The sequence below is a fragment of the Brassica oleracea genome, chromosome C6 (genome assembly GCF_000695525.1).
Source record: "Brassica oleracea var. oleracea cultivar TO1000 chromosome C6, BOL, whole genome shotgun sequence".
Classification (NCBI taxonomy): domain Eukaryota; kingdom Viridiplantae; phylum Streptophyta; class Magnoliopsida; order Brassicales; family Brassicaceae; genus Brassica; species Brassica oleracea.
This window is the reverse complement of record NC_027753.1, coordinates 2,808,419-2,820,656: the sequence shown is the minus strand read 5'-3', so window position 1 is coordinate 2,820,656 and position 12,238 is coordinate 2,808,419. Positions and strand designations below refer to the sequence as shown.

The following is a 12,238-nucleotide window of genomic DNA, read 5'->3' as shown; positions in this document are numbered from 1 at the left end:
TGATATGTTCTCGGCTTATATGACTTGTATGGCATGAATCGAGCATCTTTCCAGAGACAATTTTTAAGCCAACTGGAAGTGCTAGACAGAAATTTCGAATTTTTTTTGTAGTGCGCTCTCGTCCTTGTGTTGGACGTTCGAAGATCAAAAGAGTGATCAAGTTGTGTTTGTTTAAGACGGCTGATGTATTCGTCGGGGCCAATCGACGAACGGAGTGTAAGGTTTTTGTGGTCGCGTTCGGACAATTTGTTCGTATCGTAGTACAAAGGCACTACCCAATCTTTGTAAATCTCCATCGCATACTGCTTCCGGAATATATCCACCAAGTTGTGGAGTCCGAAATCCGCACTGTCGATTTCCGTTTAAATAAGGAAACTAGGAAAACCCTAATTTCCCAGAGGTCTCGGATATCTGCTAATACCACACGCCAAGCAATCAGAACACAAGAATAACAACGATAAAGTATAAGAAATTGAAAAGAGAGCAAAGTAGATCTTATTCCGAATTCGCGTTTGAGCGTTACAACAAGGTAAGAGCCTGGGCTACGATAGCTGTCGGCGAGATTCCTTGTTCTAAAACCCTAAGACGGCAATAACCTAGTTGAGTCGCAGCTCGAATAACAAAAACGGAAATATGCCTAATTGCTCTAAGTGCTAAGTTTGCTCTGAGAAAAGTCCTCTTCCATGCCTCTCGCCTAGGACTCCTTATATACTGGCTCGTAGGTCGGTTTACGCTTTTCCTCTTCTGCCCTTAAGCCGCCATAGCATAAAAATGGAGATATTCCATTTTTTCCGATCTGCGTAATTATCTTCAAAATTTCATATTTATCCGCGGAAACTTGACTTTTATCTTTCCTTGCGAACCAGGCGTAAACCGTCATGTGGCTTACGGGCTGTTGGTTTAGAAATCATAAGTTGGGCCTCGAGTCATGTCTTAGTTCCCTTTGGGCCGCCTTCTGACTCGAAGCGTTTCTTACGGCTTCTTTCTATAAAGAGTGAACTTTCCGCGGTTTTTACCGTAATTTTTGATCGATGACTTAGAATAGCGGGAAACATGAAATGGGTTCGCTACGGTCTTTGGGAGATAGCATCGCAGGGTAGACGAGAATGCATGGACTAATGTCGTATCGACGTTTCGGAAGAGCTCGGTCGCTACGTAGCGATCGAGCGGAACAAACGCTCGGTTGGTACGTAGCAACCGAGCTTCGGCTCGAGCTCGGTCGCTACGTAGCGACCGAGCGGAATGGAAGCTCGGTCGCTACGTAGCGACCGAGCTTTGGCTCGAGCTCGGTCGCTACGTAGCGACCGAGCGGAACACGCGTTCGGTCGCTGCTAGCGACCCTTTTCGAGCTCTTGTCCGATGCCTCGTGTTTCCTCCGCAAAGCTTTTCGTAAAGAAGAATCTATTTCGAAAAAGTATTTGTCGAAGAAGGTTTTTCGTTTTCTTCTTCGGGCGTTTTGATCTTTAACTTCGTCGTATCCATAACCGGTCTGGGCATGTTTCCGATGGCTTATGCTTCATCTAAATAGAATTCGAACGAAGCTTTATCTCGGGAATATACGTTGTGATGTTCTCTTGACCGAGCATGATTTGTTGCGAAAAGACATACTTGTATTTTGCGGGGATTTGGACGTTAACTTCGTCGCAACCGTTTTCGACCCCAACAATCTTTTACCTTGGAGACAGTCCTATAACCTGGTGTTCTCAAAAACAAGAGATTGTGGTATCATCTTGTGAGGCAGAGTTTATGGCCGCTACAGAAGCTGCGAAGCAAGCCATATGGCTCCAGGAGCTGTTAAGTGAAGTCGTGGGTGATGGTTGCAAGAGAGTGGTTATACGGGTTGATAATAAGTCTGTGATTGCACTTATTAAGAACCATGTTTTTCATGGTCGAAGCAAACACATCCACAGGAGGTTTCACTTCATATGTGAGTGCGTTGAAAACGATCAAGTCGAGGTTGAACACGTCCCAGGAAATGAGCAACGAGCTGATATACTTACTAAGTCCCTTAGCCGAGTTCGTTTTGTTGATATGAGAAGACTAATTGGAATGCAAGTAGTATGTGAAGATGAAGTCAAGCTTAAGGGGGAGAATGTTGGTTTAAGCTTGGGAACTAGCTTGAACCACAAGCTATCCTAAATCTAATTGATATGCTTATCAATAGAGAAAAGGAAATATTGAAAGAATGATTACTAATAGGATTAGGGTTATCTAGTCTTATATATAGTCTTATATATATTGAAGCTTATGTTATTGTATCACCAACGAATTGTGTGAGGTGATTGAGCTTTAGTTTTTGAGTTATTTTTCTAAAGCAATACGAAAGTGAGTTTGAGAATTCGATCTTGATTTCTATAACCTCTTGTTTCACATGTATATTCTATAGAATATAGAGAGATCATTTGATGTGTGTCGTAGCCCGAGGTCGTTTCAGCAAATAGGAAATTGGATGTCACCACCAATATATATTGGTAGTTATTATGCATCAGAAAAAAATAGGCACTCCAAACAAACGACTAGAATCAGGGTATCACAGACTATGGCTTGAATAATTTTTTTGGGCTAATATTCAACCGGTTCCTGCCATACGATGATCTTTCTCTGGACATCCACCAATGTTTGCCAAGAAATCAAGGAAACTGGAACCTTCTTCTTAAAGAAAACAGGCGATGAAACAATAAATAAACATAACCAATACGACAAAGGAAAGAAACGAGTCTTTGAGATCATATATGGAAGCATTAGCAGCTTCAGTGACGACTAATACTCCTAAAGAAAAAACAAAAATTGATGAAGTAAATAGACCAGTAGTTAACAGTAATGAGCTTCTCTTACATCCATTAGTATCTAAAATGTAGTTTTTTAATCTCTAAAATGATAATATTATAACAATATATAATTATATAATTAAATTTTAATTATTTTAGAAGATTGAGTTATTGTTGAAAAGACATTAGAGGTGAATATGAAGTTTTTAAAGTTGTGAAAAGAAGATAATTTGTGATTCTTTCTCTTATTATTTTTTAATTTTTTAATTTGTTTTTAGGATAAGATATCCTCTTGCAAACTTCCGTTGAAGTTGCTCTTAATCAATGGTCATGATGTTTCGGTAGACGAATACATCACGTCTGTTAAGAGTAAACAAAAATGGCAACATAATAATTTTTATATTATTTATATTTAACTTTAACTGAAATTTCTAAAAGATAATTTTCAAAGGTTATACAAGTATAAAATTTAAGAATGATTGGTAATTATTATGTTGATCTAAATAAATAAATAAGAATAATAGCAGTTTCCAATTTAATTTTTGTTTAATAAAAGGAGGGTCAACCGAGTCTTATCACATCGAACAAATGTAGTATTTAAATTTATGATGATTGGCGGAGGCCCATAAGGCCCAAGAAGAGAGAAACTATGGAGAGTGAGCAATCACGCGAGTAGAAGAGGAAGAGAGAAGGAAATGAGAAGACGGCTCTTAACACTCTCAAGAGTAGCCCTCCTCGAGCTCGAGCTCACCAAAAGAAGAATGTCTGCAGCAACACCCATGGCGGATTTTCTCACGAAAAGTCCTTACTCTCCTCCTTCGTGGGCTTCTCATCTTCGTCCGCTTCCTTCCCACACCTTCTCCCTCGCTCACGTGAGTAGGCTACTTTAATCTCTTTTATATATATATGTCTAATCATCTCTCTTTCGTCTTCAGCGTCCTACTCCGATCCATCGATGGAACCTCCCCGGTCTCCCCAACGGCACCGAACTCTGGATCAAGGTCACTTCTACTCTAATTTTTTTTTGTTTTTCTTTGTCTCGTCTCCACTTTACTGATTTTGATTTTCTCGCAGCGAGATGACTTCACGGGGATGGAATTGAGCGGGAACAAAGTCCGGAAACTCGAGTTCCTAATGGCCGACGCCGTGGAGCAGCAAGCCGACACCGTCATCACCATCGGCGGTATCCAGAGCAACCACTGCCGCGCCACCACCGTCGCTTCTAACTACCTCAATCTCGACACTCATCTTATCCTCCGCACCTCCAAGGTCTCTTCTTTTCTTCGTATAATCTCTCATCAAAATCTCAGCTTTCACTTGACCCTGTTTTTGGGATTGCAGCTTCTTGCGGATGGAGATCCTGGGTTGGTTGGGAATCTCCTTGTTGAGCGCCTCGTTGGAGCTAACGTTCATCTCATCTCCAAGGAAGAGTATTCCTCCATTGGGAGTGAGGTACTCCCTCCCTTGCTTTCTCTTTTTGATCACTAAGTAGCTTTGATAATATGTGGGGATCACTTGTTGTTAGGCTCTCACTAGTGCCTTGAAAGAGAAGCTGGAGAAAGAAGGGAAAAAGCCTTATGTTATTCCCGTTGGTGGATCCAACTCTCTGGGAACTTGGTGAGAACATATCAAGCTTTTTTTGTAGCTTTCACAATTTGCTTTAGACTGGATAGACACTACTGAATTGCTTGATATTAATCCCTTTGTAATACTGATTCGTGTAGGGGTTATATTGAAGCAGCAAGGGAAATTGAGGAGCAGCTTAAATGTAGAACTGATGGCCTCAAGTTTGATGATATTGTGGTTGCATGTGGCAGGTTTTGCTTTTACTTCTTCTTTTCTTTCTCATTTTCTTACTTCATTCACATATATTAGTCTTCTGTTGATTGCTTTCTAGTGGTGGTACAATTGCTGGTATTTCATTGGGATCTTGGTTGGGAGCTCTTAAAGCCAAGGTATAGTTTTCAGTTTCTAGGTGCCATTACTTATGGTGGTGAAGTTGATAGATGGCTCTGTTATCTTTCATTTTCATTGTTCAGGTCCATGCTTTCTCGGTATGCGATGATCCTGATTACTTTTACGACTTTGTCCAAGGCCTTCTGGATGGACTTCAAGCTGGTGTTAACTCTCGCGATATTGTTAGCATCCACAATGTGAGTGTCACAACTTTCTTAAATACTTTCTTCTTGAGTGCACACGGTTCACTATGATTGATTCGTATGTTGTTTTGCAGGCCAAGGGAAAAGGATATGCAATGAACACTTCAGAGGAGCTTAAGTTTTTAAAGGACATAGCTAGTGCAACAAGTGTGATTCTTGATCCTGTTTACAGGTATGTTAGTCTTTCTAGTCCTTCCTTGTTCCTAGTTAAAAAGTCATGATGAGCTTGACCATTTGGGTTTTGGAGTGGTTATGTAGCGGGAAAGCTGCGTACGGTTTGATAAATGAGATGACCAAGGATCCCAAAAGTTGGGAGGGGAAGAAGATATTGTTCATACACACTGGTGGGCTTCTTGGGTTGTATGATAAAGTTGATCAAATGGCTTCTCTGATGGGAAACTGGAGCCGTATGGATGTTCAAGAATCCGTCCCAAGAAAAGAGGGTGTTGGGAAAATGTTCTAGCAGAACAAAAACCTGATTCTGTAATAATCCTGTGAAGATAAGACAGGTTGAACACTTGTTTGTGCATTTGGTCTGATAAAAACGCATCCATTCATGTGATTTCTATTCTGTGTATTATGTTTCATAGCTATCGATGATTAATAAAATGGTGGGTCCACTCTCTTTCTTTCTTATATATACGTGAAGATAATGTGAACCGCGTGATGTTCTTTTGCTGATTGGATTCAGCTCTATCTATCACTTATTATTGAAAAATTTACAATTACACCGTGCTTTTTCTGATGTCCATATCAATTGCAAATACTTTCTCCATGTAATATATTTTTTTCTATTGCAAAATCTAATTTACCCGTAAAAACTAGAATTAGTTTAGTTTCTTATTTTCTCTCTATTGTGACCCACTCTCTCTTTCTCTTTCTTATTTTCCCTCTATTGTGACCCACTCTCTTTCTCTTCTAACACTACACGTCGACGATTTGGTCTTTCTCACCGTCGCGGATCAATAATTTCAGATCTGAACATCCTTTACCCTTTTAATCTACTAATTCTATATTATAGATTCACCTAAATGCCTTTCTTTCTATTGTAGATCTAGAATATCAAAGCCCGTAATCTCCTCGAGGAACAATCCGCCATAATCACTATCTTCAAGCATGGGCTTGAACTGAGAAACGGTTAATGACAGATGTTATGTGGTCAGGGATCTCTTTTGAATGACAAAAAAAATGTCATAAATCGTGTGGTCAGCGAACATAGGTTACGTGGATAGAAATTATTAAGATTGACCACGTTTTGTTATCCACGATTGATATATATTTTTACCAAATAAAAAATTATATTTAATATATATTTGATATATATATACATATGGATATCAAAACAAAAAGAAAAAAATGTTTATTTTATAGATACATTTATATATATTTATTTATATATTGAATATGAAAGATTGATGTACAAGATATGGGGCTGTAAAAATTTTAACTAAATAAAAATATTTTTTTATAACACATAGGAAACTAAAACTAACTAAGGGTACATAACTAGCTTCTTACTTTATACCTAGCAAATAACAGAATCACGTTACTGAAAAGGCAATGTGGACATGTAAAATTTATAAAGCAAGGAAAAAGTATATCTCAGGCAAGAAGTATGTCAAATCGTTAAAACCCAAGAAAAAGTAACTCCAACCGTAAACTACCGGCGCTCTCTTCTCGCCCAAATAAAAAAAAAACGTTTGCTTATCCAATACTCTTGTGTCTATTGAAATCGTGTGGTGTGTACTTAATTACTTACTGAAGTTATCGTAAGTTTGTGTGTTTTGGCACTTATGTCTACTGAGATGTGTTTGTGGTTTTTGGTTCCTCTTCTTACAATTATTGTGTCCTTATTTCTCATAGAGATGGGATTGAATACCAGTCAAGCACACAATGAGTATCAATTAGGCTGAAAGAAACTAAAAGAGATGATAACAATTATTTCATTTAAGATTTTGTTGATTTAAAACTATATTGCAGCAATTACAAAAATTGAATTTAAACCGTATTTAACTTCATCTTATCTTTTCTTCCAAGACAAAGATCCAGCCACCAAGAACTTGCTGGGTAATGTCCCTTGCGACGGTGCTAAATACGTAATCGTCTTCCTTTGCACATCAACCTCCGTTACATACACAAACCCGGAAACATTACTTGACACGATCCGGTCTGGTTCTTGTGCATACGAGACAGCCAGAACAGAATGCAGCACATCCCGGTCATCGATATTCACATGCGTTACCTTCAACGGATCAGAAACCGGGTCAGACCCCATTGGAAGAGCTGATCTTGGAGCTTGTGGTCTACCACCAATGCGGAACACTTTCACATCGCTGATGCTAGAGGTATTAGCATACGGAGATAGTTCTTTGGACAGAACGTAGAAGTATGATAGATCCAGGATCTATCCTTAAGATAAGTAACAGAAAGGGAGGGAAGATCAGAGGAAGAGCAGAGGTAAAAGAGAAGTTAGAGAGGAAGAAGATAAGGGATTAACCCGTTTGATTATGATCGTAATTCAATAAACATTACGGTAGAGAGAGTTCCTAATAATATAAAGAAACTAAGAGCATCTTTATCCAATGATACTACAGAGATTCTTAGCGTGTGAGTTCCGCGTAGGACCCACTTTTTTTAAGAAACCGGTTATCAAAACTACCAAATAGTAGTCGGTCCTTAAGGGTTTTTTACACTGTTCGCGGACCCCACTGACACGTGACGGCTCGCGATTGGTTCGTTTTTAATTTTTTTTTCTAAATTTGAAAAAGTAAAAAAAAAAAAAAAAAATTAAGAAACCCCAAATGGGGTTTCTGGGATAATGATGGTCTAAGACTATGATTAACCCGGAGTTCTTAGAGTGGGATTTTTAGCGGAAGTTAAAAAACTATTTCTTAACTTCCAATAAGAACCGCACTCTAAAAACCCAGGGTTAGTTAACCATGCACAATTTCATATGTAAGTATTTTTGTTTTTTTTTTTCTGATTAAAAAAAAAAAATTAAAAGGCGCATCAATCGCAGGCCGTCACGTGTCAGTGGAGTCCGCGAACAGTGCAAGAATTGAAGAAAAATCGATCCTTATTGTGTGGTTTGTGTGACCGGTTTTCAAAAAAAAGTAGAACCCATACCATTAAAAATCCTCTAATATCCCCCGATAATCCTGGTCTAATAGACCTTAAACATTAATAAACGAGATAATTAAGAGGCCAATGCGAATTGACCCAAATAGATAGAATTAGTCGTATCAAAGTATTCCTGAATCCGACAACTCCTTGCTGTTTTACGGAACTCACTGTTCTTAGCAACAACTCCACCTGATTTATGAAGCTTCACGACATCAACATTACTCTTACTACTCAACACATGTTTAAGCTTGCTGTAGAGCTTCTCCTGACCCAACACAAGAACAACCGAGGCGTTGAATGTTTCAATCGCGTGGAGAAGCACCTCATCGTAACCACCCATGGTGTTGATCACCATACCAGCAGCTCGATGTTGGGTTCCTTCTAGATGGAGGAAACCCATTGGGTTTGGTTGGTGATAACTAAACTTGGAAGTTGGGCCATTGGTATTAGTCCATGAGATTATTATTGGGCCTTGGAGATTCTTAGGGTTAGTGAAACACATATATATAGTCTCTTAACCTATGGTGAGACTTACAAGAATCGAAAAGACAAAAGAGAGAAAAGAGGGAAGGAGGCATAATTTCGTCTGGGTTTGTCAAGGCAGATTTGGAGGGTCAAACGGATCCTGATCGGGCTGATATTTGGTGGGAAGCTTCTTCAGTCAGTGGGTTAAATGTTCACCGAAGGGATTTGAATTTCAACGGTTGGATCTTCTGTTGTCTGGGTTTTAGTGAAGCTGGTCGTCACAGTTCTTCAGCAGTGCTATCTTGAGTGTTTGGTAAATCCGACAGTGAGATCTTCTCTGATTGAGCTGAAATTTGGTACAGGTGTTGTTGACTGGTTTATCTTGGATTTGTACGGTGGGATTAGTCTCTGGTTGCCGGAATCCTTGTGAGCTGAGGTCGTGGTTTCTGCTGGTTTTGAAGCTTTGTGTTGCTCTCTTGTTGTTGTTGTTCTTGTGTTGGAGGTAGCTCTTTGTAGCTTGAGTCTCTGTTCTGTTCAGGGTGTTGAACAGGGAGGACGTGGTTGTACTCACATACATTTATATAGTGGATTGTTGAGTGGACTACGGTCCCGTGGTTTTTCCTTCTCACATCGAGGAGGTTTTCCACGTAAAAAGTGTTTGTCTCATTTAGTTATTGCTTATACTATATTCTGCTATCGTAGAAATATTTTCCTCACAGGTTCACACAAGGCCAGGGGAACACGAGCGTTACATTCCGCTGCGCCTCGTGCCCGCTTTCCCTGACACTCGAGACTCATAGTTCCCAAGAAATTGTCTCTCCAGCACTCTTCCAAGCTCCATCACCGTAGCTTTGTAGAGTTCAACGTTGGTACCTGGTTTAGTGTGACCGTAGTAGTACACTAAGGGCATATCTAGAGGAAACCCTACAACAGGATCAAGAGGCGTCTCTATAGGTGTAGCAGCGACAGAGCCAGGTATTGAAACCGAGCCTTGGGTAACGTCAAAGTCAACGAACGTAGGCTTCCACGCCTCTTTAGCTGCCCAGTTGATAAGCATTGCCAACGTTCTCTTTCCGGAATCCTCGGGACCTACTACAATAACCCTAGGTCCTTGTGTAGACTCTGAAGCTTGGGCAACACGTCTTCTTGCATTTAGGATTGCATGCACGTTAAGGTAGCTGACCATTGGTGTCTCGTCTGCTGTGTAGTCTGTTTCGGTTGTACCGTCCGTCTGGGCGGTTCCGTTCACGACACGGAGTTTGAGAGGCGTGTCGGAGACTTCGATCCTGAGTTCGGTTTCTCTCTCGAGTTTCACATGTTTGCTAGACGTGGAAACCGCGACGATCGTAGGGGGTGGGTTCATCGACGCACCATTGTAAGACATGTCCGGTCTTGGTGATTAAAAAAGCAAAAAGAAACTGAAAATTTTCTCTCAAAATAATATGAGTAAGAAGAAGAAGATGAAAGTGTCAATTTAGGATTTGTTATCTGTGTGTTGTTGTTGATCTGAATAAATAGGTAACGCTTTATGATGATAAAAAAGGAAGTTTGTTATAAATGATTAAGTGGATGACCCATAACCAAGACCAGAAGAGAGCCCAGTCGGCCAAGAGGTGGTTCAGAGTTGGCCAGCACAAGTTTTCTTTTCTCTGTTTTAGTAGTTTTTCTATTTCCAGTTGTATTAGGTTTTAGATACTTTCTGGAACCTTATGATTCATTAATAATACACAGAAGAATTCCTCATTCTTTTACAATACGTTATCAGCACGATAGACTTCAAAAACCCTGAGACAAAATTGAAACTCCTAAACCCTAAAAACCTAAGCCGGCGGCGATGATCCTAGACGACCTCCGTCTCGTCTCAACTCCGATCAAGCTCAGCTCCTAGGCGTTCCATGTTCGTATCCAACGTCCCCAGCCTCAGCTCAGTTTGCATCCAGCTCAGTTCAAGTCCCCGACCAGACGCAACCATCCGCGACAAGCATCAGCTCGCGATCGTTCTCGGCACCGCGACCCGACAGGAGCCGTCTTGCGTCCATCCGTCTCAGCTCGTCTCAGATCTTAGGAGGTCCGGTTCAACCCTACAGAACAAAGGTATAAAGACTAAATCTGAGAACATAATAATCAGAACCTAAAGCCCCTAAACCATCATTATGGAATCCCATGTTCTTGATCAAAACCCTAAAATCAATATAACCTAAATCGATAATCTCATAACTAGAACTAGAAATCGATTCCTTAGAACTTGTTGATTGTTTTTATTGATTGTTCCTGATCTGAATTTAAGAAACCCTAATCTGGAATCAAAACCCTAAAACCTAAAGTTTGAATCCGATTTTAATTGATCTTGTTTGAATGATTGATGATCTGAGAATTTAGGATTGATAGATTGATTGAATAATCTAATCTCGAATTTAAATTCTAAAGGCCTTGAAACCTTGATTAAATATTGATTAAACCGACAGCTTGTATTGTTTAATTTGAAACCCTAAATTTATAAATTGAATCCAATAGAAATCGAATTGGCTAAGGTTGTTTGCATGACATCTAAATCCGAATATGAATTGTATTCGTCTTGATTATCAACCAGCATATAGATTATACAAACTCGAATTGATTGCATTAATGAAAGCATATGGCCGTGTGGCCTAATATCTCTGTCTGATATCGAAACATGAATTAGGATTGTTCGCACCATGGTCAAGTAGTTTTCATATGAACGATTCTTTTGATTGAGTTATGGCCGCATAAGGCTTGATTGTAGCCGAGATTCTTGTTTGTCTTATGGTCGAAGGATCACATTATAAAACCCTAATTTCAAATGATTATGTGATCAGATGTCGAAAATCTCAAACCTAGACTACGCAGCCCTTAATCTCTCTGGAGATAACTATTTGCAATGGGCGCTAGATACAAAGATCAACCTGAGGTCAAAGGACTCGGCGATACTATCATCGAGGGCAACAATGAGAATGATAAGAATCGGTATAGGACTATAAGCATTATACGCCACCATCTCATTGAAGGTTTAAAAGATCAGTACCTTACAATGGAAAATCCACTAGACCTTTGGACCGCTTTACAACGTAGATATGATCACCAGAAAACGGTGCTACTACCAAAGGATAGATATGAGTTGAAGAATCTCAGATTCATGGACTATAAGTCTGTGGATGAATACAATTCGGTATTGTTTATGATAGTCTCAATGATGAGACTCTGTGGTGAAGAAGTAACCGAGAAAGAGTTACTGGATAAGACCTTCTCTACGTTTCATTCCACAAATGTGTTGCTGCAACAGCAGTATAGAGAGAGGGGCTTCACCACATACACTGATCTGATCTCGTGCCTACTTCTGGCCGAGGCTAATAATGAACTCCTGATGAAGAACAGTGAGATGAGACCTCCAGGATCAGCACCATTACCAGAAGCTCACAAGGCTGAACATGAAAAGAAAGATCCCAAAGAAAGCAACCACGTCTATAATGAAAGGAGATCACACGGCAGAGGCCGTGGTGGGTACAAGGGACGTGGTGGTCGTGACAACTACTCATATGGCCGAGGGTATGGAAACCACAATAACTGTGGTCGTGGTTCCAGCTATGGCCGTGGAAGAGCCACCTTCGGCCGCGGTCGAGGCGGCATATCCAAGCCGTCTTACTCGACCAAATCCGTTTGTCACAGGTGCGGGATGAGTAACCATTGGGCCAAGAATTGTAGAAC

General features: G+C 40.1%; 2 protein-coding genes across 2 annotated transcripts; one reads left to right on the top strand and one right to left on the bottom strand.

The window, feature by feature from the left end:
- Window positions 1-3,404: 3,404 nt before the first annotated feature.
- Window positions 3,405-5,563, top strand: LOC106296456 (bifunctional D-cysteine desulfhydrase/1-aminocyclopropane-1-carboxylate deaminase, mitochondrial). Its single transcript, XM_013732589.1, has 10 exons — window positions 3,405-3,640; window positions 3,704-3,769; window positions 3,843-4,037; window positions 4,110-4,220; window positions 4,294-4,385; window positions 4,493-4,585; window positions 4,666-4,723; window positions 4,808-4,921; window positions 5,002-5,099; window positions 5,186-5,563. The coding sequence occupies exons 1-10, from the start codon at window positions 3,464-3,466 to the stop codon at window positions 5,388-5,390; spliced, it is 1,209 nt and encodes a 402-aa protein (XP_013588043.1). The 5' UTR covers window positions 3,405-3,463; the 3' UTR covers window positions 5,391-5,563.
- A 1,289-nt stretch (window positions 5,564-6,852) lies between these two features.
- On the bottom strand, window positions 6,853-9,899 carry LOC106299135 (protein CLP1 homolog). The gene is made up of 3 exons (XM_013735267.1): window positions 9,307-9,899; window positions 8,179-8,418; window positions 6,853-7,317 (listed from the first exon to the last, which is right to left on the bottom strand). The coding sequence occupies exons 1-3, from the start codon at window positions 9,897-9,899 to the stop codon at window positions 6,948-6,950; spliced, it is 1,203 nt and encodes a 400-aa protein (XP_013590721.1). The 3' UTR covers window positions 6,853-6,947.
- Between the last annotated feature and the right edge of the window lie 2,339 nt (window positions 9,900-12,238).